Source organism: Acanthochromis polyacanthus, chromosome 21 (genome assembly GCF_021347895.1).
Source record: "Acanthochromis polyacanthus isolate Apoly-LR-REF ecotype Palm Island chromosome 21, KAUST_Apoly_ChrSc, whole genome shotgun sequence".
NCBI classification, from domain to species: domain Eukaryota; kingdom Metazoa; phylum Chordata; class Actinopteri; family Pomacentridae; genus Acanthochromis; species Acanthochromis polyacanthus.
Window position 1 is genome coordinate 21544376 of NC_067133.1, and position 25272 is coordinate 21569647.

Consider the following 25272-nt stretch of genomic DNA (forward strand, 5'->3'; position numbering starts at 1 on the left):
GCCAACTTTAACGATTTATTTAAAATTCAGTCATATACACAAACTTGTGTACACACAGACACACAACAAACAACAAATATTACATAAACCCCTAATGCTGCTGTTGGGAGCTCGATAAAATTTTATTATGTTGCAAGGCTCAAATACTGTAAACGAAAATTAGAACCTACAGCCATGTAAAAAAATAAGTGATAAATAAATAAATAAATATTCTAATTATGTCTCATGGAAATTGTTAAGTGTTTTTAACACATTTGAACAAGCGAATATTTGATCCTTTTCTTTAAGCTTCATTGTATTGAAGCTTAAAGAAAAGCGTGGTATATTTGAACCACACCACAAGAAAAAACAGCTTTGCCACTCATTTACTAAACAAAGGTGTAATATTCTTCTCTGGAAAAAGTAAGGCATAAGAATTTATTGCTCCTTTTAGCAGAAATTACTTCTTGTCTGTGTTTTTAATAACTGTCTACCAGTCTTATTGATTTCAGCTGCAAAAGGTTTGACGGTTTTCCTTCTTTTTAAAAAAAAAAAAACTTCCACATTTCACTGTTAATCAAATATGTGGTTTAACTATAGGATACTAGATAACCCTCATTTCTTCCCTCTAAGCCAAGTTTTTAGTGGATTTGCTTGTGTGATTCAGATCATTCTCTTGTTTAAAGAGCCACTTCAAGTGGCCTCACATTCTATTCAAGCACTTTTTGACATGATACAGAATTCATAGTTAAACCAATGCCTGCGAACTGCCCAGTTCCTGAGACAGTGAAGCAACCCTAAAATATAACATTTCCACCACCGTGTTTAATAGCTGATAAGTTCCTCTCATGAAAAGCCCCAAACATGTTGACTGTTACTGTGGCGAAATGATTGTCTGTGAGTCATCTGACAAGAGCACATTATACCAAAAGGCCTCTATGTTCACTAGTAAACTAGATTTGCTCTTTTTGGACTGCATAGGCTTTTTTCCTGGCATGCATCCCATGCTGCTCAGGTTTGTTCAATCTGTCTTTGATTGTAAGACCCATATATTTTGATGACAACAGTTTACCTGCAAAACCTGTGACTAAATTTTGGGGTATATGATGTCTGCTGCTTGACAGACATTTGGCAGTCACTTAATGACTACTGAATAGTGTACTAATTATATGAGTATGTCAAATTGTAACATATATAGTCATGTAGACCACAGGATGTTCGACTGTAAAACTGCGTGTCCAAAAAAAATCAGCAGCAGCACATAGTCCTCACAAGGAACTGTCCTGTCGCCTTTCTTCTTCACATTCCATACGTCTGACTTCCAGTATAACTCAGACAGCTGTTTCCTTCAGAAATTTTCTAATGACTCTGCTGTTGTCAGCTATTTCAGAGGAGGACATGAGGAGGAGTACAAGGACATGATCGTGGACTTTATTGACTGGTGCAACCTTAACCATCTTCTACTGAACATCTCTAAAATCAAGGAAATGGTGAATGAGTTCAGGAGGAAGAAGTCCGCTGTTATGAGTTCACTGGGAGCTCAGGAGCAGGGAAATGAGCACACACGCCAAAGCAATTTAAAAATGTTTATTTCACAAAATGGAAGATAACAGTGCAGTAACTCAAGATGCACACACTATCATAACTAGTTGCGGGGACATTTAACAGAAACTAAAAGCGCTAACTCACATAGGGTAATACCCAGGCAAGAAAAGATTACTATAAACTAAAAGAAAACTCTGATGTACACGAAACTCTAGCGTCAACAAGGTTCTAGGGAAAACTACTGAGAAACTCACTAGGCTGCAACGGTAAGCACTGTAACATTAAACAAGATCATTTCTCTGGTAACTCTAACACTAATCAAAAGCGAACTAGAAGGCAGATGCTCGGACTGGGCTCACGCTGGGGAAACATCAGGTGGTCGCTATCCATGGAGGGCTTTAGGCGACAGGTAGATATCAAGATGACGCCAAGGAACAGTTCTAGTGGATGATTCCGAGTGGCTGAGACGGCTAGGCATCCAGGTGGGTCCAAGCAGGAGCAGACAGATCCAAACTATAACGAAGGAGCACAAACAAGGTTACGATAGGCACAAGTGACAGAAATCTCTAAACTGCCAGGAGTGAGCTGACCAGTACAGGTTGTATCACAATCTGGCGCTGAGAGAAATGTGGCATCTGATTATATGCAGAGGGAGTGAGGTCTGATTGGCGCATGTTCCAGCTGCTCCTGATCCGGTTGATGAGGGTGATGAGAAACACATGCCGCAGGGCTTACTCCAGGGAAGCACCTAAGGAGGAAGAGGGAGGAGAGAGAGCACTATCTAGAACTGGCAGCTGCCAGCCTGACATCCACACTAGCACCAGTGACCATTCCAGCGATACGTATCTTGGAATGCAGATGGATGACATGCTGGACTGGTCTAGACACGTGGAGGGAATGTACAAGAAGGGCTAAAGTAGACTTTATATCCTGCGAAGGTTAATGTCTTTTAACATCAGCAGACCTCTTCTATGTACATTTTACCAGACTGTGGTGACCAGTGCTTTATTCGTTGGGGTTGTGTGTTGGGGGGAGGGGGATAGCTCTAGGGACAGAAACCGGCTGAATAAGCTTATTAAGAGTGCAAGCTCAACAAGTGGTGATTCCAGAGAATTAAACAGGCGTTCACTTCTTAAGAAGGTTCTGATCATTGGCGCCAATCTGACACCTTTGAATTTCATTTCATGGATTTGAAGATGTGCTAAATGTACTTGAGCTGTTTTTCTTTTTCAATTGTATTTAAATGATAAAAAATGCAAATGAACATTTTATGTTATTTGTTTCAGTTTATTATACACACTATTTCAATAATCATTAAATATTGCTTGTTCAAATTCATTGAGAAAATCAATAATTCCAATAAGATGTACTCATATTTTCATTTGACTGCATTTTCAAGAAGGAATGAATCTAAATCTCAGCAAAAAACAAGCAATGAGTGCAATGACACCTGACATGTATGACACTGAAAATGCCCTGCATCTGCTGCTAAATGAGCTCTTCGTGGCCTTGCAAAGATTTTGCGTCAGGGCTGCTTCACACATCATGGATTAAAGTACATCTTGTGATTGATTCTGATAAATGCCTACTCATTGTTGCAATATTACATTTGCATCAGATAGACACACATAATAAATATCTCTGAAAATGACAGATGTTCAATTTGGGCTGTTATTCTGAATTAATTCCTGCGTCAGTTAAAAGGATGGTTTTTTGGTTGGTTTTAAATGGTGAAAAGCAGTGAAGGTACTGGAAAAATTGCATAGCTTTTACGTGTGTATAAAATCCATATGTATCCTTTTTTCCTTAACAGAAAGAATATAGAGCAAATAAAACATGAACAATTTTCTTGTGAGAAGAAGAGAAAATTATTTTTTAAATAACTTACAACAGATTGTTTTAAGTTTAGGTGAAACCAAAGGTAGCAACAGCACCAATCAGTCAAAAGAAAAACATAGAATATCTCTCAATGGGCTTATTTTTTACAGCCCCAGCAGATACAGTCCATTTTCATTCATTTCGTTCTTGTGATTGACAGGTGTCATTTGGGCTAACGTCACTCAGCCCACAGGCCACTGATTTTTGACCAATAGCAGCGAGTTAACACAGCGGTGCTTTCATTCATTTCGTTCTTGTAAGTGATTGACAGGTGTCATGTCCCGCCCCCGTGATTTACTGATCATTTGGGCTAACTTCACTCAGCCCACAGGCCGCTGAATTTTGACCAATAACAGCGAGTTAATGCAGCGGTGCTGCCATTTGTGGCAGAGTTAGGAAGGAGGGAGAGAAAGTTAAGCTATAACGGGTGTTAGCATGAACGAGGTGGATTATTTTTTGCTTTCTTGTCCATTTTCCTCAATGTCTTTGGAGGAAAAGCTGGAAATTAAGAGACTGGGATCATGTCGGCCAAACGATGTTCAAATAACTCAACGGGACAAACGACAAAATCGTAAGTTTTGCGTTTCTTGGTTTGACAGAAAACACTGGCTAACGGCAAGTATAGCTAAGAATTCACTTTTCTGTTTCCCATGCTTACTTTTTGGAGGAGATACCGCATGGACTCAACAAGGAATTGTGGATTTGTGGCTGTGCAAGCTGATGAGACAACCTGTGTGTGTGTGTGTGTGTGTGTGTGTGTGTGTGTGTGTGTGTGTGTGTGTGTGTGTGTGTGTGTGTGTGTGTGTGTGTGTGTACTTGTACTTGCTACATTGTGAGAACCATTTTCTGCATTTAACTATCAAAGTGAGGACATTTTTACAAAGTGAGGACATTTTGGCCGGTCCTCACTTTGAAACAGCCATGTTTGAGGGTGAAGACTTGTTTTTAGAGAACAGGTATGAATTGAGGTTTGGTTAGGGTTAGGGTAAGGATTAAGTTTAGGCAATCAGTTGTGATGGTTAAGGTTAGGGTAAGGCTCTAGGAAATGCATTACGCCTATGGATGTCCTCACTAAGATAGAAGTACAAACATGTGTGTGTGTGTGTGTGTGAGAGAGAGAGAGAGAGAGAGAGAGAGGATGTAGAGCACGAAAAAAGTATAGTGTACCTGTAATTGATGTAACTGTGTGTATCATAGGTGATGTTGCTTTTGCAGCTGTGTTAACTATTAAATCGGTATTATGCAGTGGTTAGCCCACCCAACAATTTTCACCACCAGCCGCCACTGGTCATATGTCACCATTACATGGTACTAACTCTTGTTTCTTCCAAGGTCCTGGGCTTGTTCTTTCCATGGATGTCTCTGCAGCTGGAGCAACAGATCTCGTGGTCTCATCACCTGCTATTCTGTCATCTACACCCCAGCACCTCCGGCTATCCCAACTCCCCTTATTCCCACTCTTATCCAACCAGTCGAGGCAGATGGTCGCCTTCCCTGAACCTGGTTCTGTTCGAAATTTTTACCCCTCCCTATTCTAGGGTGGTTGTTTTTTTTGTTCCTTCCCAACATCACTTAATCCAAAGGCATCTTTGAATTGTTGGGTTTTTCTGTTCTGTTTATAAATTGTAAGTTCTATACCTTACTATCCTATGAGATGCGCTGTGAGGTGCACTTTGAGATGCGCTTTGAGATGACATATGAATCATGTGAATCTGCTCTATAGAAATAAAATTTAATTGAACTGAGTTCAACTGGATATGATGGGCTGCACAGTGGCGTAAGTGGTTAGCACTTTCGCCTTGCAGCAAGAAGATCCCGGTTCGAATGCCGGGGTGGGCCTGGGATCTTTCTGCATGGAGTTTGCATGTTCTCCCTGTGCATGCGTGGGTTTTCTCCGGGCCCTCTGGCTTCCTCCCACAGTCCAAAAATATGATGAGGTTAATTGGTTATTCTAAATTGCCCGTAGGTGTGAATGTGAGTGTGATTGTTTGTCTGTATATGTAGCCCTGTGACAGACTGGCGACCTGTCCAGGGTGTCCCCTGCCTTCGCCCGAGTCAGCTGGGATAGGCTACAGCACCCCCCGCGACCCTAGTGAGGATCAAGCGGTGTATAGAGAATGGATGGATGGATGGATATGATGTAGCAAAAACTGTTTCTACTGGTGTTGTAACTCCAGTCAGCAAAGCAGGATTTCATAACACAAGATGAGACACATGTTTAGTTGTATGCTCACAGACATCACACACGGCCTGTACTGCCCATTTTCACTATTTTTGTTTACATCTATGCTGTGTAACTGGTGCCCAATCTGACTCAGTATGATGCCACTTCCACCGACTGCTGAGAGGGTTAGTGCTCAGCAGCCAGCATGGACATTCCTACTGTTCTGCTAATAAGGCATAAATGCATGTTCTTTTGGAATAATTGCAAAGGCATTATGCACAGGCATGCTCACTACACCAGTACAATGATCTTCAAGTTGGACACATGATTCGGTCTTCCTAATGAGCTCTGATATCTATGTGTGTGTGTGTGTGTGTGTGTGCGTGTGTGTGTGTGTGTGTGTCTGAGTTTGATCAGATGTGTAAACAGGAAGGTATCACATGGATCACAAGGCACACATAAATATGATTAGAAGCAAACACACACACACACACACACACACACACACACACACACACACACACACACACACACACACACACACACACACACACACACACGCAAACATCCTGAATGAAAAATACACAACATTCAGAGAAAATAGTGAGCTGAACTCTAAAGCCACAGAGTTACAATGAAAACAGCATTCTGACCTTTACCAATTGCATAAAGCTTGTGACTCATAACTCTACTCCAGTGTGATTGGCTTATTTTGGTCAAATGGTCAATCTGTAACAATCTTGCATTATGGAAACCACTTGAAAAGCCACTCTTGAGGTATAAATAATCCTAGTGGAATGTGCATTAGCTTACAGTTTTGTTTTGTTTTTACAATTGCTTAAACACGATTTTGAAAACAGGGCTTGGAATTTCAAAACACTACACACAATTAGCAAAACCACACACACAATATGGAAAACACTTCAGATCCTGTGCAAAATGAAACACTATTGTAAAAATTATATACACATTTATAAAAACCATACTATGTTACCATATGAAACACACACATTTCATAAGGCTTAGTTCTGTTTGAACCAGTTACACACTGCTGTGTTTAACTTAAAACACTTTTGGCAGTTCTACCTCTGGTATCTCAATCTCAATTCTACCTTTGGCAATTCTACCTCTGGACCTCTCAGTGAATAGATTACTGTAAGTGAAGTACACAAAGACAGTGTAAATATACAACATAGTAAATTCAAACACATCACAAGATCAATGCTGCAGACTTTTGAAAATATGATTTAATTATCTTCATATAACCACATTCAGTCAACATAGACAATCACAAGAAAACATATCCCAACACTGTAAACCCACAAAATAGACAAATAAAAATACTGTACTACCAGTACAGGTTAAAAATATGTAAAGAAAATGAAGAAAACAAAAAGAAATCTGAGTAAAATAAATTAAATACTAAACATCTCTTCGCCTAGCTGGATCTGGCCAGACAATTTTATCTACATCACAGGCAATATCTTCGTTGGCAAGACAACGTGGGAAGAACCGTCTTGAATCCTTGCACAGCTGCAGTGTCAATTTGGTCACAAGTCTCTTCCATGGCCTGAATGAGGGGCATCTGAGTCTGGGGCCGGAGATCATAAACTTTCCACCGCCATGCCGAGAAAAATTCTTCGATGGGGTTTAGAAATGGAGAGTATGGTGGAAGGTATAGGACTTTAAACAGTGGATGGTGCTGAAACCAGTTCTGGACCAGAGCAGAGTGGTGGAATGACACATTGTCCCAGATGACAATGTAGTGGATCTGGTGCATTTGGTTATTTACTGGGAGGAGGTTGTGCAATCTGTCCAAAAATCTGATAATTTGATCTGTGTTGTAAGGGCCCATATTGGCATGAGGGTGGAGGACCCCATTCAGGGAAATGGCTGCGCAAAGGGTGATGTTACCCCCACGTTGCCCTGGGACATTAATTATAGCCCTGGGGCCAATGATGTTTCTGCCTCTCCTTCTGACTTTACTGAGGCTGAACCCTGCCTCATCGATGTAAATAAATTCATGTGGGATTTCCTCAGCATCCATCTGTAAAACGCTGAAATACAGTGAAAGACAAGATTGTGTAGTTCAGCATAGGTCCAGTATGCAGTAAATTTACATGTAAAAATTATTACGTGTGCAGTATGTAACATCACAATGTTAAAGTGAACAATACATACCTCCACATACTCATGCCGCAGCTGTTTGATCCTCTCTGAATTCCTCTCAAAAGGTACTCGATGCAGTTGTTTCATGTGAACTTGATGCTTTTTCAGGATGCGTGCTATTGTTGTCAGAGAGACCTGATGGACATTATTGAAAATGGTGTTGTCACTAATAATTTTGGCTTGAAGTTCTCTAAACCTAGTGGCATTATTGGTCAAAACCATGTTTATGATTTCTGTCTCTTGCTCTGGTGTGAATATAGGTCCCCTTCCTCCTTGTCGTTCTCGGCCCTCAATCCTATGTAGAAAAAAAATACATGTAAGCTATTGTAAAATGACACAGGAAGAGGTATCAAAAGTGCCGATATGGTGCATACAATACAGCAAGCAGCTGATTACTGTAACTGTTGACAACTTTTTTTTTTTTTTACCTGTTTTCTTGTCGAAATGTCCTTATGACAGATGCCACTGTAAATCTGGAAAGATTTGGCTGAACTCTCAGTCCAGCTTCCCTCAGCATCAATCCATGATTCATGACGTGATCAACTAGTGTTGCTCGAATCTCATTAGACAAATTTGGTCCTCTTCTTCTTTGAGGGTGTTCTCCTCCTGCTTCAGGTCTTCCTCTTCCTCTTCCTTGACCTCTGCCTCTACCTCCTGCTCGTCCTCCACGGATTCCCCCTCTCATCCTCACTCGTCTTCCTCTGGCTGCTTCCATTTTGGTGGAAAGCAGGTGAACTCACCTGTTGCATTTTTATAGTGCTCAAACCTGATTGGTGTGTCTACAATAAAGCAATCATGTTTTTGCACACCTGATGTGGGTGTTTAACCAAATGGCTCATGGGTGTGGTGATTTGTCCATCAGTGCTGTGGAATTGCAAGGAAGTGACATCATGATATATATCTGCGTCTAATGTATACAAGTGTGTTTAGTGTTTTGGAAATGACTGTGTGTATTGTTCTGCAAAAAGTGTGAGGCTGACTTTGTGTTTATAGTGGTGAAAAACTGGTCCCGTGTTTTGCTCCTTGAGTGTAAGATATTGATAATTATGTGATTCTTTTGTTTTTAGTGTTTATGCAATCATAAAAAAAACTGTAATTTCTTTAGCCCTATTCAAGCGGTTTTGGTCACTAAAGTCTAATACAAAGCTAATGGACATGCAGTACTTTCATGTACTCCATGCACTATGTGTATGCAATCAGCACAGCAAATTCTGCACAATGATGAGAAATTTAAAATGGGTATAAATAGTACAATTCTAATACAATATTCAAGGCAAGTAGCAAGAACGACTGTAATTATATGTTGAGTGTGCTATTTTTTTATGTATGAGTGTGCTATTTTTTAATGTATATATACATACATATATCCATACATACATGTATGTGACCCATCAAACATTTGGCCACACTTCCTCATTTGCGGATTTTCATTATTTTCAATATTTTTTACATTGTAGAGCAACAGTGAAGACATCAAAATTAAAATAACATGTATCAAAATATGTGGAAAACAAAAGTTTTTAAATTGCACTTTCCTCAAAATAGTGTCCTTTTGCTTTAATATTAGCTTCAAACACTCTACACAGTCTTTCAACCATATTGGAATGCTTTTTAAAAACCTCTTAAAGTTCTAGAGAGTCCCCACATATCCTGAGCACTGGTTTACTGCTTTTCATTCATTCTGTGGTCCAACTTATCTCGAATTACCTCAGTTGGGTTAAGGCCAGATGATTGGGGAGGCCAGATCATCTGCTGCTCATTTCCAAATGGCCCATGCATAGCAGGGGTGTTTTTGTTATTGTCCTTTTTAAAAACAAAAAATGGTTCCACCAAATGCATGCCACAGGGGATGCTGTGGTAACCATGCTTAATAGGTGTTCCTTGAATTCTTAAAAATTTAAGGAACCCTAACCCCAGCCCCAAATGTCCCAAATTACCATCTACAGATACCTATCTGGATGACATATTTTGCCTCACTCACAAAACAATTTTGCACAATTCATTAACATCCTCAATAATCACCACTCAAAAAGCCAATCTTCAACAACTTCAGGTAGAAAATTTTAAACACCTAAATTTTCTTTTCAAGTTCTGACAGCACCTTCAAAAGTTTAGCCTCCAGAGTTAATTTTAAAGACACAGACCAGTAGGTCTGTGTCAGTAGTAACTGATTACCATACAAAACAAGTTTCCAACCCTGACATTTTTTCAGATGTTATTCAACCCGGTTCCTCAGGAAAATGAAGAAGGAAGTTAATTCAATATTTCAAATCTCGATGGTATAAAAAAGTACAAAAATATCAAATGTCTTGAATCCCACTTACTCACCACAGTCATCATCTCTCAACTCAACTCATTTACTTTTAAAATGATGACAGCTTTTAAAAGAAACTAAAATCTTAAGGACATTTTAGTTCCGACAGCGTTAAATCAGATTAAATGAAAAGAAAAATTACAAACCAGCAATCAGAAATTCATTGCAACCTTCTATTTGTAAAACAGATGCACAAACTTATTAGCACCTGTCCAAAAACTGCATCAATAGACATCACCAATATAGTTTAGACTATTCAGTGCACCACTTGCCATAAACTCTACATTGGAAATAATAATCATAATTATAATTATTGGAAATAGCTTACAAATCAGAACATACACATACATGTATCACATTCATAAAAGCAATACATTAACAGTTCTTTCCCATCATGTTAAAGAACATGAGGCTGGTAACATTGAATTCAATTCAATTCAATTCAATTTTATTTATATAGCGTCAATTACAGTCAAATCGTCTCAAGACGCTTTACAGAACCCAAATGCCTGACCCCCAGAGCAAGCCCAAAGGCGAGAGTGGCAAGGAAAAACACCCTTTTAACAGGGAAGAAACCTCGAGCAGAATCCGGCTCTATATAGGGGGGACCCATCTGCCTGCTGGCCGGGCGGGTTGAGAAGGACAGAAGAGGGCAAGGGGGAGGGATGGGAGAAGAGGGAGGGGTGGGAAAGCAAGGAAAACACAACACACATTTGGATACATGCATGACAGGATATGTGACACAGACAAAGTATAAGCTAACATTGAAAACTGACTCATAATTTACTCTTATGATGTACGGCTCTGACATTAAACATACTCCATATATAGCTAGCAGTAAAATTCAAACAGTATGTAAGTTAGCATAACAGTATAGTGAAGGCAATGCAGAGTTGACTGGTGGAAAAAGGGGAGTTGGAAGCAGAGGGCTGGAGGAAGGTCAGCAGCAGCATCCCACAGTGGACATGATGGAGACTGGACCAGCTGGTGGAACATCAACCGCAGATCTGAAGTATCCAGCTCTGGGACCAGGGACACTCGGAGAAATAGCACAGGGGGAAACAGAGTGAATGTACTGCAATACATATTAAATGTAAAGGTAGATAGAGAAGGGCTCAGTGCGTCAAGAAAAGTCCCCCAGCAGCCTAAGCCTATAGCAGGATGACTAGAGGCAGAACGAAGGGACGTCCAAGAGGGAGTCAGCTGTGCAATGAAGACACAAGCCGAACCCCTGTGGGTCACCCAGTCAGCCCCAACTATAAGATTTGTCAAAAAGGAACGTTTTAAGCCTGGTCTTAAAAATAGAGAGGGTGTCTGCCTCCCGAACCCAAACTGGGAGCAGGTTCCACAGGAGAGGCGCCTGATAACTGAAGGCTCTGCCTCCCATTCTACTTTTAGAAATTCTAGGAACAACAAGTAAGCCTGCAGCTTGAGAGCGAAGAGTTCTACTAGGATAATAAGGTACTATCAGATCTTTAAGATATGATGGAGATTGGTTATTAAGAGCTTTATATGTCAGAAGAAGGATTTTAAATTCTATTCTGGATTTAACAGGAAGCCAGTGAAGAGAAGCAAGTATAGGGGAAATATGATCTCTTTTGCTAACTCCTGTCAGTACTCTCGCAGCAGCGTTTTGGATCAACTGTAGATGTTTGAGAGAGCTATTTGGACAACCCGATAATAAGGAATTGCAATAGTCAAGCCTGGAAGTAACAAAAGCATGAACTAATTTTTCTGCATCACTCTGAGACAGAATGTTCCTGATTTTTACAATATTACGCAGGTGAAAAAAGGAAGTCCTACAGACTTGCTTTATGTGTGAGTTAAAGGACATGTCCTGGTCAAAAATAACTCCAAGATTCCTCACAGTAGTACTGGAGGCCAATGTGATGCCATCCAGAGTAACTATTTGCTTTGAAAGCGAGTTTCTAAGATGTTTGGGGCCAAATACAATGACTTCAGTTTTGTCTGAATTTAGCAGTAGGAAGTTAAAAGTCATCCAGGTTTTAATGTCCTTAAGACAATCTTGCAGTCTAGCTAACTGATCAGTTTCATCTGGCTTCATAGATAAATACAATTGTGTGTCATCTGCATAACAATGGAAGTTAATACAATGCTTCCTAATAATATTGCCTAAAGGAAGCATGTATAATGTGAAAAGTATCGGTCCTAAGACAGAACCCTGAGGAACTCCATGATTAACTTTAGTATGCTCAGAAGAGTTATTGTTGACATGCACAAACTGGAACCTATCTGATAAGTAGGATTTAAACCAGTTCAATGCTGTCCCTTTAATACCAATTGAATGTTCTCGACACTGTAATAAAATGTTGTGGTCGATTGTGTCAAACGCTGCACTAAGATCTAACAAAACAAGTATAGAGACTAGTCCATTATCTGATGCTATGAGAAGGTCATTAGTAACTTTCACTAGAGCTGTTTCTGTGCTATGATGCACTCTGAAGCCTGACTGAAACATTTCAAACAAATTATTCCTTTGTAAGTGTTCACATAATTGATTTGCAACTGTTCTTTCCAGAATTTTAGAGAGAAATGGTAGGTTGGATATCGGTCTATAGTTAGCTAACACATCTGGATCTAAAGTGGGCTTTTTAAGCAAAGGTTTGATGACAGCAACCTTAAAAGCCTGTGGTACATAGCCTGTTACTAGAGAGAGATTAATCAGATCTAACATTGAAGAATTAATTAAAGGTAAAATCTCCTTGAACAGTCTAGTTGGGATAGGATCTAAAAGACATGTTGATGGTTTGGATGTAGAAACTGTTGAAATTAGTTCAGAGAGACATGTAGGAGTGAAGAATTCTAAAGATTCATCAGGTCTAACAGCCAATTCAAAAGCATCTGTGACATTTGTAGGAATGGCCAGATTAATTTTATCTCTAATCAGAACTATTTTATGTGTAAAGAAGCTCATGAAGTCGTTACTGGTTAAAGCTAAAGGAATACAAGGTTCAACAGAGCTCTGACTCTTTGTCAGCCTGGCTACAGTGCTAAAGAGAAACCTAGGGTTGTTCTTGTTCTCATCTATTAAAGATGAATAATAAGTTGTCCTGGCATTACGAAGAGCTTTTTTATAGATTACTAGACTATTTTTCCAAGCCACATACACTACCTCTGAATTAGTGGAATACCACTTTCTTTCCAGCTTTCGGGATGCCTGCTTTAAAGTCCGCAGCTGGGAATTATACCAAGGAGCAAGTCTTCTCTGAGATATAACTTTCTTTTTTACAGGTGCAACACTATCAAGAGTTGTACGCAGTGAGGCTGAAGCATTATTAACATAATAATCCACTTCTGTGGGGGTAAAATAATAATATTCTCATTGCAAATGCGTAAAAATAAATGGTCCTTAAAACAACACCAAATGATGGAAAGGAGATTGATCAGCAACTTGGTAACAATGGATCCCTTGGGTCTCAATGAAAGAATTTTAAAATTTGAAGTCACTACTTAGATTGTCCTAAAACATCCCCCCCTTCTTCATTTTTTTCTTTTTTGAACAGTGGGAAGCATTAATGGAAGTTCTAATATGGGGTGCCATTAATCAACCATTTGTGAGGCTGACAACTAGCAGCTCTTCCATAACATTGATTACTGCAGTAGAGTACACTTACTTGCTGTGTAACAGCGCAACACAGCTAAGGATGAGAACAAGTTGGGGAGTGGGGAGTTGAAAATTAGCTCAATGCTATACACTCTACGTATATGCAATGCATCAGTTCTGCATGTTCTATAATAATTGCATGGTCCCTGATCACATAAATGAATGAATAAACAAACAAACCAAAACAAAAATAAATAAATAGATAAATAAATAAATAAATATGAAGATATAAATATGAACATAAAATACTAAAAACGCAGATGTCACCCTATGGCTACCAAGAGATGTTTTGTTTCACATACTACAACCTCATGATGTCATACAGGGAGCCTGACATCAGATAGCAAAATCACAGATGATAACAGAGATGACAGATTGTCAGATTATCAAAACATACAGGTGGTTGGTAAACGAAGTCTGGACTGAGACCAGGACGCTGATTGGCTCTGAAATGGTCAGCCTTTATATTGGAAATCACAGCCTCATGCTTCATTCAACGGTTTCTTTACAAGACAGTCCAGCCTGACACGCAACAGCCCCGAGTCTCACGCCATGTAAACACAACATGAACTCTCCTCGCCCATGAACATACAAGCTCAGGTGGCCTCCTCTCTCATCCCATGCTCTCAGAAGACCCAATCCCTCGAATTTGAGTTCACCACTCCAACAGATCCTATCTCAGTGAATTTAACTGAGAAATTGTTATCAAAATTTACAGATTACACCTTTTACCTGTATAACAACAACAACAACAAAAAAGAACTCTGAATTATTAATTAGTATCATTAACTTGATGAGACTTGCAGTCTAGATGAGTCATTATTACATGTCTGTTGTCTTTGTTTGGAACGCTTCCCAGAATTTTTTTGCATTTAATCATTTGCAAACAAAATGGGGTGTGCAACCAAATTACATGGGCACAAACTCAGAACATTTCTTGGAGTTTTAGAACCTGTTATTCGGTGATGGATTTTAAATGGAGTGTAACAAATTTTATCCATATCCAGCTCTCTGCCACACTTGAGCTATAATGTTCATATTAATCAAAAGCTCAAAATCTATAGTGAATATACCTACAAGGTTTTGAGGGAGTGCACACCTTCCCGTACGGGCTCCTAAATTTAGTATTTTAAAAATGGCATTAGAAAGTGCACCTGTAAGCCCCACCATCAATTATATGCAGATTTAAGCATACATCATGAATCTGAGCCCACACCACTTCTGAATCTGTGGTGGTACATAAATATTTAAAAGTTTATGCCCAAACTCCTGAGAGCATAATGAGATGTACAGTGCCTTGTGAAAGTATTTGGCCCCCTTGAACTTTTCAACCTTTCTCCACATATCAGGCTTCAAACATAAAGATATAAAATTGTAATTTTTTGTCAAGAATCAACAACAAGTGGGTCACAATCGTGAAGTGGAACGACATTTATTGGATATGTTAAACTTTTTTAACAAATAAAAACCTGAAAAGTGGGGCGTGCAATATTATTCAGCCCCCTTGCATTAATACTCTGTAGCGCCACCTTTTGCTGCAATTACAGCTGCAAGTTGCTTGGGGTATGTCTCTATCAGTTTTGCACATCGAGAGACTGAAATTCTTGCCCATTCTTCCTTGCAAAACAGCTCGAGCTCAGTGAGGTTGGATGGAGAGTGTTTGTGAACAGCAGTCTTCAGCTCTGCCCACAGATTCTGGATTGGATTCAGGTCTGGACTTTGACTTGGCCATTCTAACACCTGGATACGTTTATTTGTGAACCATTCCATTGTAGATTTGGCTTTATGTTTTGGATCATTGTCCTGTTGGAAGATAAATCTCCATCCCAATTTCAGGTCTTTTGCAGACTCCAACAGGTTTTCTTCCAGAATGGTCCTGTATTTGGCTCCATTCATCTTCCCATCAATTTTAACCATCTTCCCTGTCCCTGCTGAAGAAAAGCAGGCCCAAACCATGAGGCTGCCACCACCATGTTTGACAGTGGGGATGGTGTGTTCAGGGTGAAGAGCTGTGTTGCTTTTACGCCAAACATATCGTTTTGCATTGTGGCCAAAAAGTTCGATTTTGGTTTCATCTGACCAGAGCACCTTCTTCCACATGTTTGGCGTGTCTCCCAGGTGGCTTGTGGCAAACTTCAAAAGAAACTTTTTATGGATATCTTTGAGAAATGGCTTTCTTCTTGCCACTCTTCCATAAAGGCCAGATTTGTGCAGTGTACGACTGATTGTTGTCCTGTGGACAGACTCTCCCACCTCAGCTGTAGATCTCTGCAGTTCATCCAGAGTGATCATGGGCCTCTTGGCTGCATCTCTGATCAGTCTTCTCCTTGTTTGAGGTGAAAGTTTAGAGGGACGGCCGGGTCTTGGTAGATTTGCAGTGGTCTGATACTCCTTCCATTTCAATATGATTGCTTGCACAGTGCTCCTTGAGATATTTAAAGCTTGGGAAATCTTTTTGTATCCAAATCCGGCTTTAAACTTCTCCACAACAGTATCTCGGGGAGGCACCCTGTCAGCTTGGCCCGGCCTTGCCGTGATAGCGGTTCTGGACTTTGGAGTCCTTCACATTTGCATGTGCATGTTTGATCAGGTCTCACCAGCTCCTGTCGAGTTCCGTTGTTAAGCAGTGATGGGACCAGCCAGAATGTGCTGAGACTCTCTCCAGAGTCTAAACTCACACTAAACCCACTCTTTTGTTCTCTAGTATCTTCTTCTGGCCTATTCCACTCTATACTGTCAAGACACCCACAACTATGGTGTTCAATACTGTTTGGTTATTTATTCTTTTTTTGTTTGGTTGTTTGGTTTTTCTGGTTTTTTGTTTGTTTGTTTTTTGTTTATTTGTCTTATTGATGGGTAATTAATAGTCAGGAATAACACAGCACCTGATATTCTTCAGATGTAATAGCACCGCTTGCTAGTCCCTGTCCCTGTCCATCCTGTTTCGTCCTGTCCACCCTTTGTTTCCCTGCATGTCACCACTGAGGTGTAGCACTGCCCTCCCTGGTTCTTAACAGGGAATTCTAATAAAGAATGTCAGCTTAGCTTTCAGGGAGGGCTGGTGATGGTCACATGCATGCACCAAATGATAAAATATTTGGCTGCAAGACTAAAATATGCATTAATCTCATAAAATGTTGACACCCCTTCCGTGGAGTTAAACAATGAGAATTAATGCAGACAAAGGAAAAAAAATGTAAGTCATACAGTTATAAATAGTACTATCATTGTGATATTGTCCAAAGACATATATTTTTAAATGTTGAAATCCTGTGAAAGGATGAACTGTGCAATACTCCAAGCAAAAAAACATGTCTGGCTAATGAACATTGACTTATGGCTTTTTCCAATTTGTAATACATTACAAATTCAGCTAGAACTGCACAAATGTCAATGTACTGTTGGTTTATGCCAAACACACTATGTTTGCAACAACCAATTATTGGAAAACACATTAGAATATAATTAAGACATTAATACTTAACTATATCAGACCGTGTTATGTAAGATGTCTGTGAGAGGTTGCAAAATGTGAGTAGAGAAATTAGATAAGACTTGTTTTAATTCTGTTAAATTGTTGCAAATTGAAAAAAATATCTTGGAATTTTTTGTGAGCATCTACAGTTGTTAAAGTTACACAGTGTGATTATGTACTGTAAAAGAATATTCCAGAAACTTACCAGTTTCTTGGCACATCAGTGAAGATACACTGACATTTCAGTCTATGATGCCTCTGTGACATGAAACATTTAGCTAAAAAGGACTCCAGAATCCCAAAGTCATTCAAGTCAGTGTGGATTTTCTCTACAAACAGTCATACATACAGTATGCTTACTCACAGTCACACAGGCACATGAATGCACGCACATGCACATATGCTCTTGCCGAATGTTAATTAGGTGCATCACTAAATGACTGTGTCTCAGAGATTTTACAAGCACGTGGCTATTCATGTGTTAGCGGCCATGACATGGAATGAGGATCATGACATAATGATCAAAATGTTACTATCTGCTATAAGATTTCTAACACATGTGCTTTATTACCAAGTACATCACTGCTGTTTCTGCAGCTTTCTTTATGCTTTAGCAATGTAATCTTTTATACATTAAACTGAAAATAGGGTAATACAGCAGATCACTAAAAGAAATCTCTGTAGCACCTTTAAACAACGTGACTCTGTGACTGTGTCTTCACAGTCTGCCGCAGCTGCATGTTCAGACTTTATAGCGTTTTCATTGACAAAATTAAGGAGACAGTCCATGATCCTGTTTCATATTTTTGAACCGAATTGGGGTCTTCACAGTAAAACAAGCATTTAGTGTGCCCACCCAGACATCTCAAACAATTTCCAGGTATAGGTTTATTGTTACAGGCTCAGTCACTTCACCAGGTCAAAAATCACAATCTTGTTTTCACATAGGCTGTGTTGTATCCTAACAGATGGATGCAGCAGTTTTTTCATCCCTCCTTTCTAATTGATGAAAGCAAACATGGCTGAGAAGGAAATTAATCTAATGTGCATAATTGGCCATGCTCTGAGTGGGCTGTCCTTGTTGTGTTTACTCTGATGAAAGCCGTGTTTCCAGAATGATGCATGTGTTGAGATCCAGGCTGCAAACTGAGTGGCAAACATAGTTTTCTGACATTTAAGACAAGAATAAAATAGACACAAACAAAGATACTGTTCGTGAAGACACGGTGTACTGTTATGAGTGTGTTTTCTCGGACTGAAGTTTGTGTATCTGTCATTGAGGTTCAAGGAAATCCATCCATCCATTATCTTTACACCACTTAATCCTCATTAGGGTCGCAGGGGCTGGAATCTATCCCAGTTGACTCAGCGTGAAGGCAGGGGACACCCTAGACAGGTTACCAGTCTATCGGAGGGCCACACATAGAGACAAACAAACAAGTACACTAGTTCAAGGAAATCCACTGTGAAAATGTTAATGTTTCTATTTCTATGCCTGAGCAACAAATGTTAGCTGTTACCAAGAAATTGAGTAGTTTCTTTTTTTTACGGAACCTTGTTTATCTTCATTCCATGGTGAATTACTATGTTTGATCGGGTTGCACAATTTTATTTGAGCTTTTCCAAATTGTCAATTTTATATTAATATTGTGTCGTGGTTTCTCTTAGATGTGCCGAGGTTGAATAACACGTCCGGTGACACTGTTGCTTTTATATGATTTTATTATAAAAAGACAGCATCTGAACAGGCACCATGGTTTGCCTGTGGAGGATTCCAAAGCCAATAGAGAATCTCACCCCGAACAAAGAAGTCAGGTCATTTTTATACACTTTGAACAAGAAGGTCAAGTATGAGGTCACCACAAATAGCTTCTGCTCAAAGACCAAAATAGGAAACAGAGGGCCCTTTCAATCATCCTCCTAGACACAGAGGCCCCTAAAAGCCCCATCGGTCAACCACCTGTAGATTGGGACCCTTATTTGGACACAACCTTAAACCCTTCTGAACAGTCAGGAGCAAACATAGCACATTTCATTCTAAACAGTTGAAAGCAGATGAAGTGCATGCCATTCTACTAAATATATTAAGCAACACATGTCTCAGATCAGATACTACAATTGTTGTATGTGTGCTTGATATTGCATTGTTCTGTCTGGATATATATTACAGAGTTGCTTATATCTGTCTTTGATCAGTCCATTAAAAAAATCTGTGATTACCTATACTTAATCAAAATGCTTGACAAAAAAGTAAAATGTACTTAGATGGGCAAAGATGTGTTTGTCTATTTAAGATGAGACTATTTATAATGCCCCCCCTTGTGTTTTTGTGCAGGCAGTGTTATGGCAGTGTCATCTTGGACAAGCCATTCTGCACGTGTCGTATTATACAGACTGCTAGGGAACACACTGACCAATAGTCAAGGCGCTAGCACAGTCCACTCCACCCTGGTTACACAAACCCACTGCTTAAAGCTGAGAGCAACTAGGCTTAAGTAGACCTATCTGATTTCATTACTGCTGCCCCACAGAGGACTAAAAAAGGTCATCATTGTTGGCAAGTTTAGATTTCACATGAAGAGGTAAATAACAAAACATATGACAAAGTTTTTCTCAGACGTGTGGACAATGTAAGCTCCCTTTTTCGTCATTGTTAGGAAGGTGGGAGAATGAATCAAGTAGAAACAGAACGAGGACTGAATTATTAGGTGCTGACATTGTGAACTTTGTTAGTAGTTTTCTTGCTTCAATTTAATTAAGTGATGAGGCAAGTATGAATCTTGACACATGCTAAATAGTCAGGTATAAACAGAACTGTCCACAACATGATGCAGGGCACCTTATATTAAATTAATATCATCCTCACAATTAGGTCAGGATTCTGAAACAACTTAATAAAGCTGATGGGGAGCAAAAGTTTAATGATTATATGATGTGCACTACGAGTCAAAAGTTTGGATATGCCTTCTCATGTAATGTTTTTTCTTTATTTGCATGACTATTTACATTGTAGATTCTCACTGAAAGCATCAAAACTATGAATGAAGCTCATTGAGAGAATGCCAAGAGTGCGCAAAGCAGTAATCAAAGCAAAGGGTGAATATTTTGAAGAATCTAAAATATAAAATGTGTTTTGACTTATTTCACTCTTCTTTGTTTACTACTTCATTCCATATGTGTTCATTCACAGTTTTGATGCCTTTATTGAGAATCTAGAATATAAACAGTCATGAAAATAAAAAACAATAAATGAGAAGGTGTGTCTAAACTTTTGACTGGCAGTGTATGTATTTGATTGTCTTTTCACTGTGAGTTGACTGTTCACTGTGAATTGTGTGTCATTGATGTTTTGTTCATTATTCACCCTTTCCATTCGATGTTTGATTACATCATGTTGCATTATCATTTTTTTAAAAACATTTTGCTAAAATTATTTGCACCATTAATAATACATAAAAGAGTGCATGCAATATAAAAGAAAAAAGAATTACTATCACAAATCAAAAATAAAGCAAAACAAACAAAGCCATATACACAGAGTGCATACATGCTAATAGAAGTTTCCTGAATGAACAGCCTATTGGAGTGGATTGGCAGCACGTTTGTTTGGCAGCAGGAATAACGTAGAAACCATATCACGAGATTTTCTTGTCTAAGAAGCAGCTTTCTCTGACACACAGATGAGAAGATAAGTGAAAGAAGACAAGTGCTTAAAGTGGCAAAGTGGAAGAGCGGAGTCTGAGTCACAAACAGTAGCTCTATCTTAAGCCACATCGATTAATACATATGAGAAAGTCGATACAAATCGGATTGGACGTCTTGCAGGCACCAGTGTGGGTTTATTTATGTCTTTATTCTCCATTGTGACGTGATCACTCTCGAGGTAATCTGAGATTTCAACCGTTATGTTTTACTTGAACACTAACAAAAATGAACATATAGCATGATATGCCAACACATGAAGGAGGAAAACACGATGGAAGTATGAGGACTCTGAAAACTCATTTTCCTGGCTTTTTAACATGTCTGGTGTGTTTGCAGCTGCGCCCTCTCTGTTCCTCTAAACCTGACATATTACAATTATTTTCTCTTGTCTGCAATAACATAAAAAAGAGACTGTTTTGCTGCGTGCACATAAGAGATAAATGCTTTTTAATGCCTTTTAATCCAATTAAAGCCATTTAGGTTATTATAATATATGCACTACAAGCAAACATGCCTGTTAAGTATGTCACTTTTTTCTTTACATTATTGCCATTTCATTTGTCATTATGCACAAAAATACGACGGTACAACCTTAAAACAATAAAGCATTACATTTAATTTAAAAAATCGTATCTTTCCTGCTTTTTCTGAGGGGCGTTCAGGGTTGACGCACTAAAACAGTTTTAGTAGAAACATTATAATTTCAGGTCTTGCTTCAGCTCCAAAAGCTGGGGAGTGACGCATGACGTATTGGAGGCGCGGCAAATATCCACTATAAATTGTTCAGCCTGCTCTTCTCTGGCTTCAGACAGAGGACGAGGTTAGATCCCTCACGTTGCTGGAAAGGATTTAAAACCACCCCTTGACATTTTCCCGTCAGCCACCGGGTGCATTTGCTGCAAGTATGATTAAGAAAATGCCAGCATGCGAGAGTGAGTTCGATATACCAGCCAAGAACTGCCACAGGATGGTGATTCTGGGCTCCACCAAAGTTGGAAAGACAGCCATCATCTCTCGGTTTCTGAACGAAAGGTTTGACGACCAGTACACGCCCACTATTGAGGACTTCCACAGGAAATTCTACAGCATCAAGGGGGACGTTTACCAGTTGGACATTCTAGACACATCTGGGAATCATCCCTTCCCTGCGATGAGGAGGCTTTCAATACTTACTGGTAAATTGAGTTTTGAAACCACTTTAAGCCTCTGTCATGCAGCTCGTTAAAATGATATCTGAAATTAAACATGTCATTTCTTGTGTTTTCCAGGCGATGTCTTCATCTTGGTATTCAGTCTAGACAGCAGAGACTCCTTCCAAGAGGTGCAGCGTCTCAAGCGGCAGATATATGAGACAAAGTCCTGCCTGCGAAACAAAACCAAGGAAAACGCGGAAGTCCCTCTTGTCATCTGCGGCAACAAGTGTGACCGGGACTTTTATCGTGAGGTGCAGGAGGACGACATCGGACAGCTGATTGGTGGAGACGAGCATTGCGCTTACTTCGAGATCTCAGCAAAGAAAAACACTAACGTAGATCAAATGTTTCAGACTCTCTTTACCATGGCCAAGCTGCCAAACGAAATGAGCCCCGACCGGCACTGCAAAGTTTCCTTGCAGTATTGCGATGTCCTGCACAGAAAGTCCTTTAGGAGCAAGAAGTGCAAAGATGGGAACGCATATGGGATTGTGGCACCATTTGCACGAAGACCAAGCGTGCACAGTGACTTGATGTACATAAAGGAGAAAGCTGTAGGGGGCAGCCAGGTCAAAGAAAAGGGCTGCATCATATGCTAAGACTTTCTTTGCCATTGTGCAAGAGACATTTTGTGAGGCTTTCCAGAACTGTAATGGTAGCTAGCCTGCCAACAGAGAACACTAGCCAACAATAAAGTGTGGACTTGAGCACCCCAGGGTATAGTGAAACATCATGATCCAAATTGGGCTGAAAGGTGGGTGAAGTGGCTCAGCTTGTACACCTAGTCTATCCCTGAGAAGTGCAGTAGATGCTCTAAAAATAGATGCTGTCAGTCTGTCTCTACATTAGCTTTGTGAGAGCAGCACTTAAAAAACATGTTTACATTTTATTTTTTCAGACATGGTGGAATTTGAATGTTTGTTGCATTATGAACAAATTCTAAATATGTATTTATTATGTCTGTCAACTTTTGCATAACAGAGAAATAAAACCACTTGTTACTTTTTATAGTCTGTCTTCCTCTTGTCTTTCCTATCAAGCAAAACACAAAGTTACAATAAAAACAGATCACCTAAAATGTATGTACACTCTCTTGAACACTTCATTCAACAATTTCTCTCATGGAAAGTATGTGATTTGTTGAAATATATAATGTGTTGCATCATTCTGTCACTTTACACACAAGCAGATGTTAAAACCGCAACATGCTAAACTGAAAATTGATTGGAGACCCTAAAGCTGCTCATTATACTTGGTCTTCCTCATTGAATCTCCAGATTTTACATTTAGAAAAAGAACAAATAGAATGCCCACTGTGCATATTGATGGCTCAGTTGCATAAAAAAAATGCTTAAATAATTACAAAGGATGCAGATTGTAGCTCTTAAAGAAGTAATTTAATTACAAAATATGAATAATGCAAGACAAGAAATGTCATACAAAATTAAATCTGAATGTAGCATGCACATAGTCTTTTTTACTGCGAGAAATTTTAAAATCTAAACTCTATTGGTAGACCTTGAATGGGATGAATTTAGCCAATTGTGCTCAAATATTTTTTTAGCTGCTCAAGTGGTAACAAATTCTTGAACAATGACTTAATCCACAACCTATGCAGGTGCAGCTTTAAAGGACAATGATCAGACAACATGACCAGTACACAGACATTACCCTGACCAATGACTATAAAAAGCTACCTCAAAATGCAGCTTTATTCAAGTGAAAAAATGGCAAAGATGAGAGAAGAAAAATGAGAACAGGCTGCTGGTATTCTGGATGCTGTCATGTTAGTTGAGGTTTTAGCCAGGCACTTGAATGTTCACAAATCTATGATTTGCTGTCTCAGAGTTCATTTCAGACACCCAAGTACAACGGACAGACTGAAACCTAATGTTTTGAATGTACATACTGCGATGTGATCCTGTCAACTTCAAGTTCCACAGGAGGAGTAGGACAGCAATGTTGTTAACTCTGCATTTCATATGTGTGGCACAGTACTTACTTCTGGTCTATGACCCCACTTTCCATTAGTACATTATCAATTCTTATGTATTGCATACTTGGTTGTTTCATGATGTTCGTTTTACTGCAGAGATGTCTTGGAACAACAAATCTCCCCAACCTCATTTTAAAACAGATATAATTCAATAAATTATTACAATATATGTGTGTGTGTTAAGAAGAAAAACACTACAAATCCAAATTTGCATTCTTGCAATGCAAAACAACAACAAAAAAAAGCAAGGACAAAATAGGACATTGTCTGACAAAAAAAACATCCCGCAGTATGATGCATCTGAGAAAATAAGAAGCAGTTCCTCTTCATCAACCGTCCATCCTGTGCTCTTAAAAGTCTTATCTGCATTTGGACTGTTCCTCGGCTTTCTCCAGGCAGCGTAGCAATCCAGTCCTGTGTCTCATGATACTTTCGGCACATCAAACATGCATAGACTTTTATATTTCTGCAGCAGCTGGTTCTTGGTGCGGACCTGCTCCCGCAGCGTGGCCAGTTGCTGCTGCTGCTCCAGGGGACTGCTGTCTGTCCCGGGCATGTTGGAGATCTGCTCCCGAGCCTCCTGAATCTTTGCCTTCAGTTTAGCCAGTTCTTGATGGACATCCTGACTGTCCTTGTCCATGCTTAAAAATTAAGGTAAATACGAGCACGTTATTTTTGACACTTACCAAAACACTGCCAGCTACAGTTATTAGCTTTAGCTAACATACCAACAAGAAAAGCTGCGCCACTAAACGACCGTTTCAGACAAATAAAGGTTGAACCATAAGCACACAAGTAATACTTGCACACGTAAAATGGTATATGGTCTTACCATTTGATAATATCATGAACTAAAGGCAGCAAAGAACAATCCTCGCCCTCTTTTTCGAGCTTTGTTGGAAGCCCCGCCATTGCTGTACCTGCTTCCCGGCGCAGAGTGCTTACGTTGTGCACCAATCTGATGACATCACTTCATAGCGACTACAAACGACCTAAATATGTGAATAACAATTATTTTAATTTTTGGCCTGTAGACTGCATTGGGAAAGGGATAAAACACGCTAACACGCTGTTTTTATAACGCTAACATGAGATTACTATATTATATTTGGCGCCAATCTTTGCACAGTTTATGTGGCACAATTCAAAATTCATATTCCATAATTGAGCTAGATGTTCATAGCAAACTCTTAGAGAACAGCTGTATTCAGTAGTCACTTCCAATTGTA

The 25272-nt window shown here is 39.4% G+C and overlaps 2 protein-coding genes across 2 annotated transcripts; one reads left to right on the forward strand and one right to left on the reverse strand.

The window, feature by feature from the left end:
• Positions 1 to 21349: 21349 nt before the first annotated feature.
• On the forward strand, positions 21350 to 23057 carry LOC110970852 (dexamethasone-induced Ras-related protein 1-like). The gene is made up of 2 exons (XM_022221179.2): positions 21350 to 22029; positions 22123 to 23057. Exons 1-2 carry the CDS (start codon positions 21759 to 21761, stop codon positions 22644 to 22646), a joined length of 795 nt encoding a protein of 264 aa, XP_022076871.1. The 5' UTR covers positions 21350 to 21758; the 3' UTR covers positions 22647 to 23057.
• Positions 23058 to 23422: 365 nt separating this feature from the next.
• On the reverse strand, positions 23423 to 24998 carry med9 (mediator complex subunit 9). The gene is made up of 2 exons (XM_022221180.2): positions 24876 to 24998; positions 23423 to 24684 (listed from the first exon to the last, which is right to left on the reverse strand). Exons 1-2 carry the CDS (start codon positions 24953 to 24955, stop codon positions 24465 to 24467), a joined length of 300 nt encoding a protein of 99 aa, XP_022076872.1. The 5' UTR covers positions 24956 to 24998; the 3' UTR covers positions 23423 to 24464.
• Between the last annotated feature and the right edge of the window lie 274 nt (positions 24999 to 25272).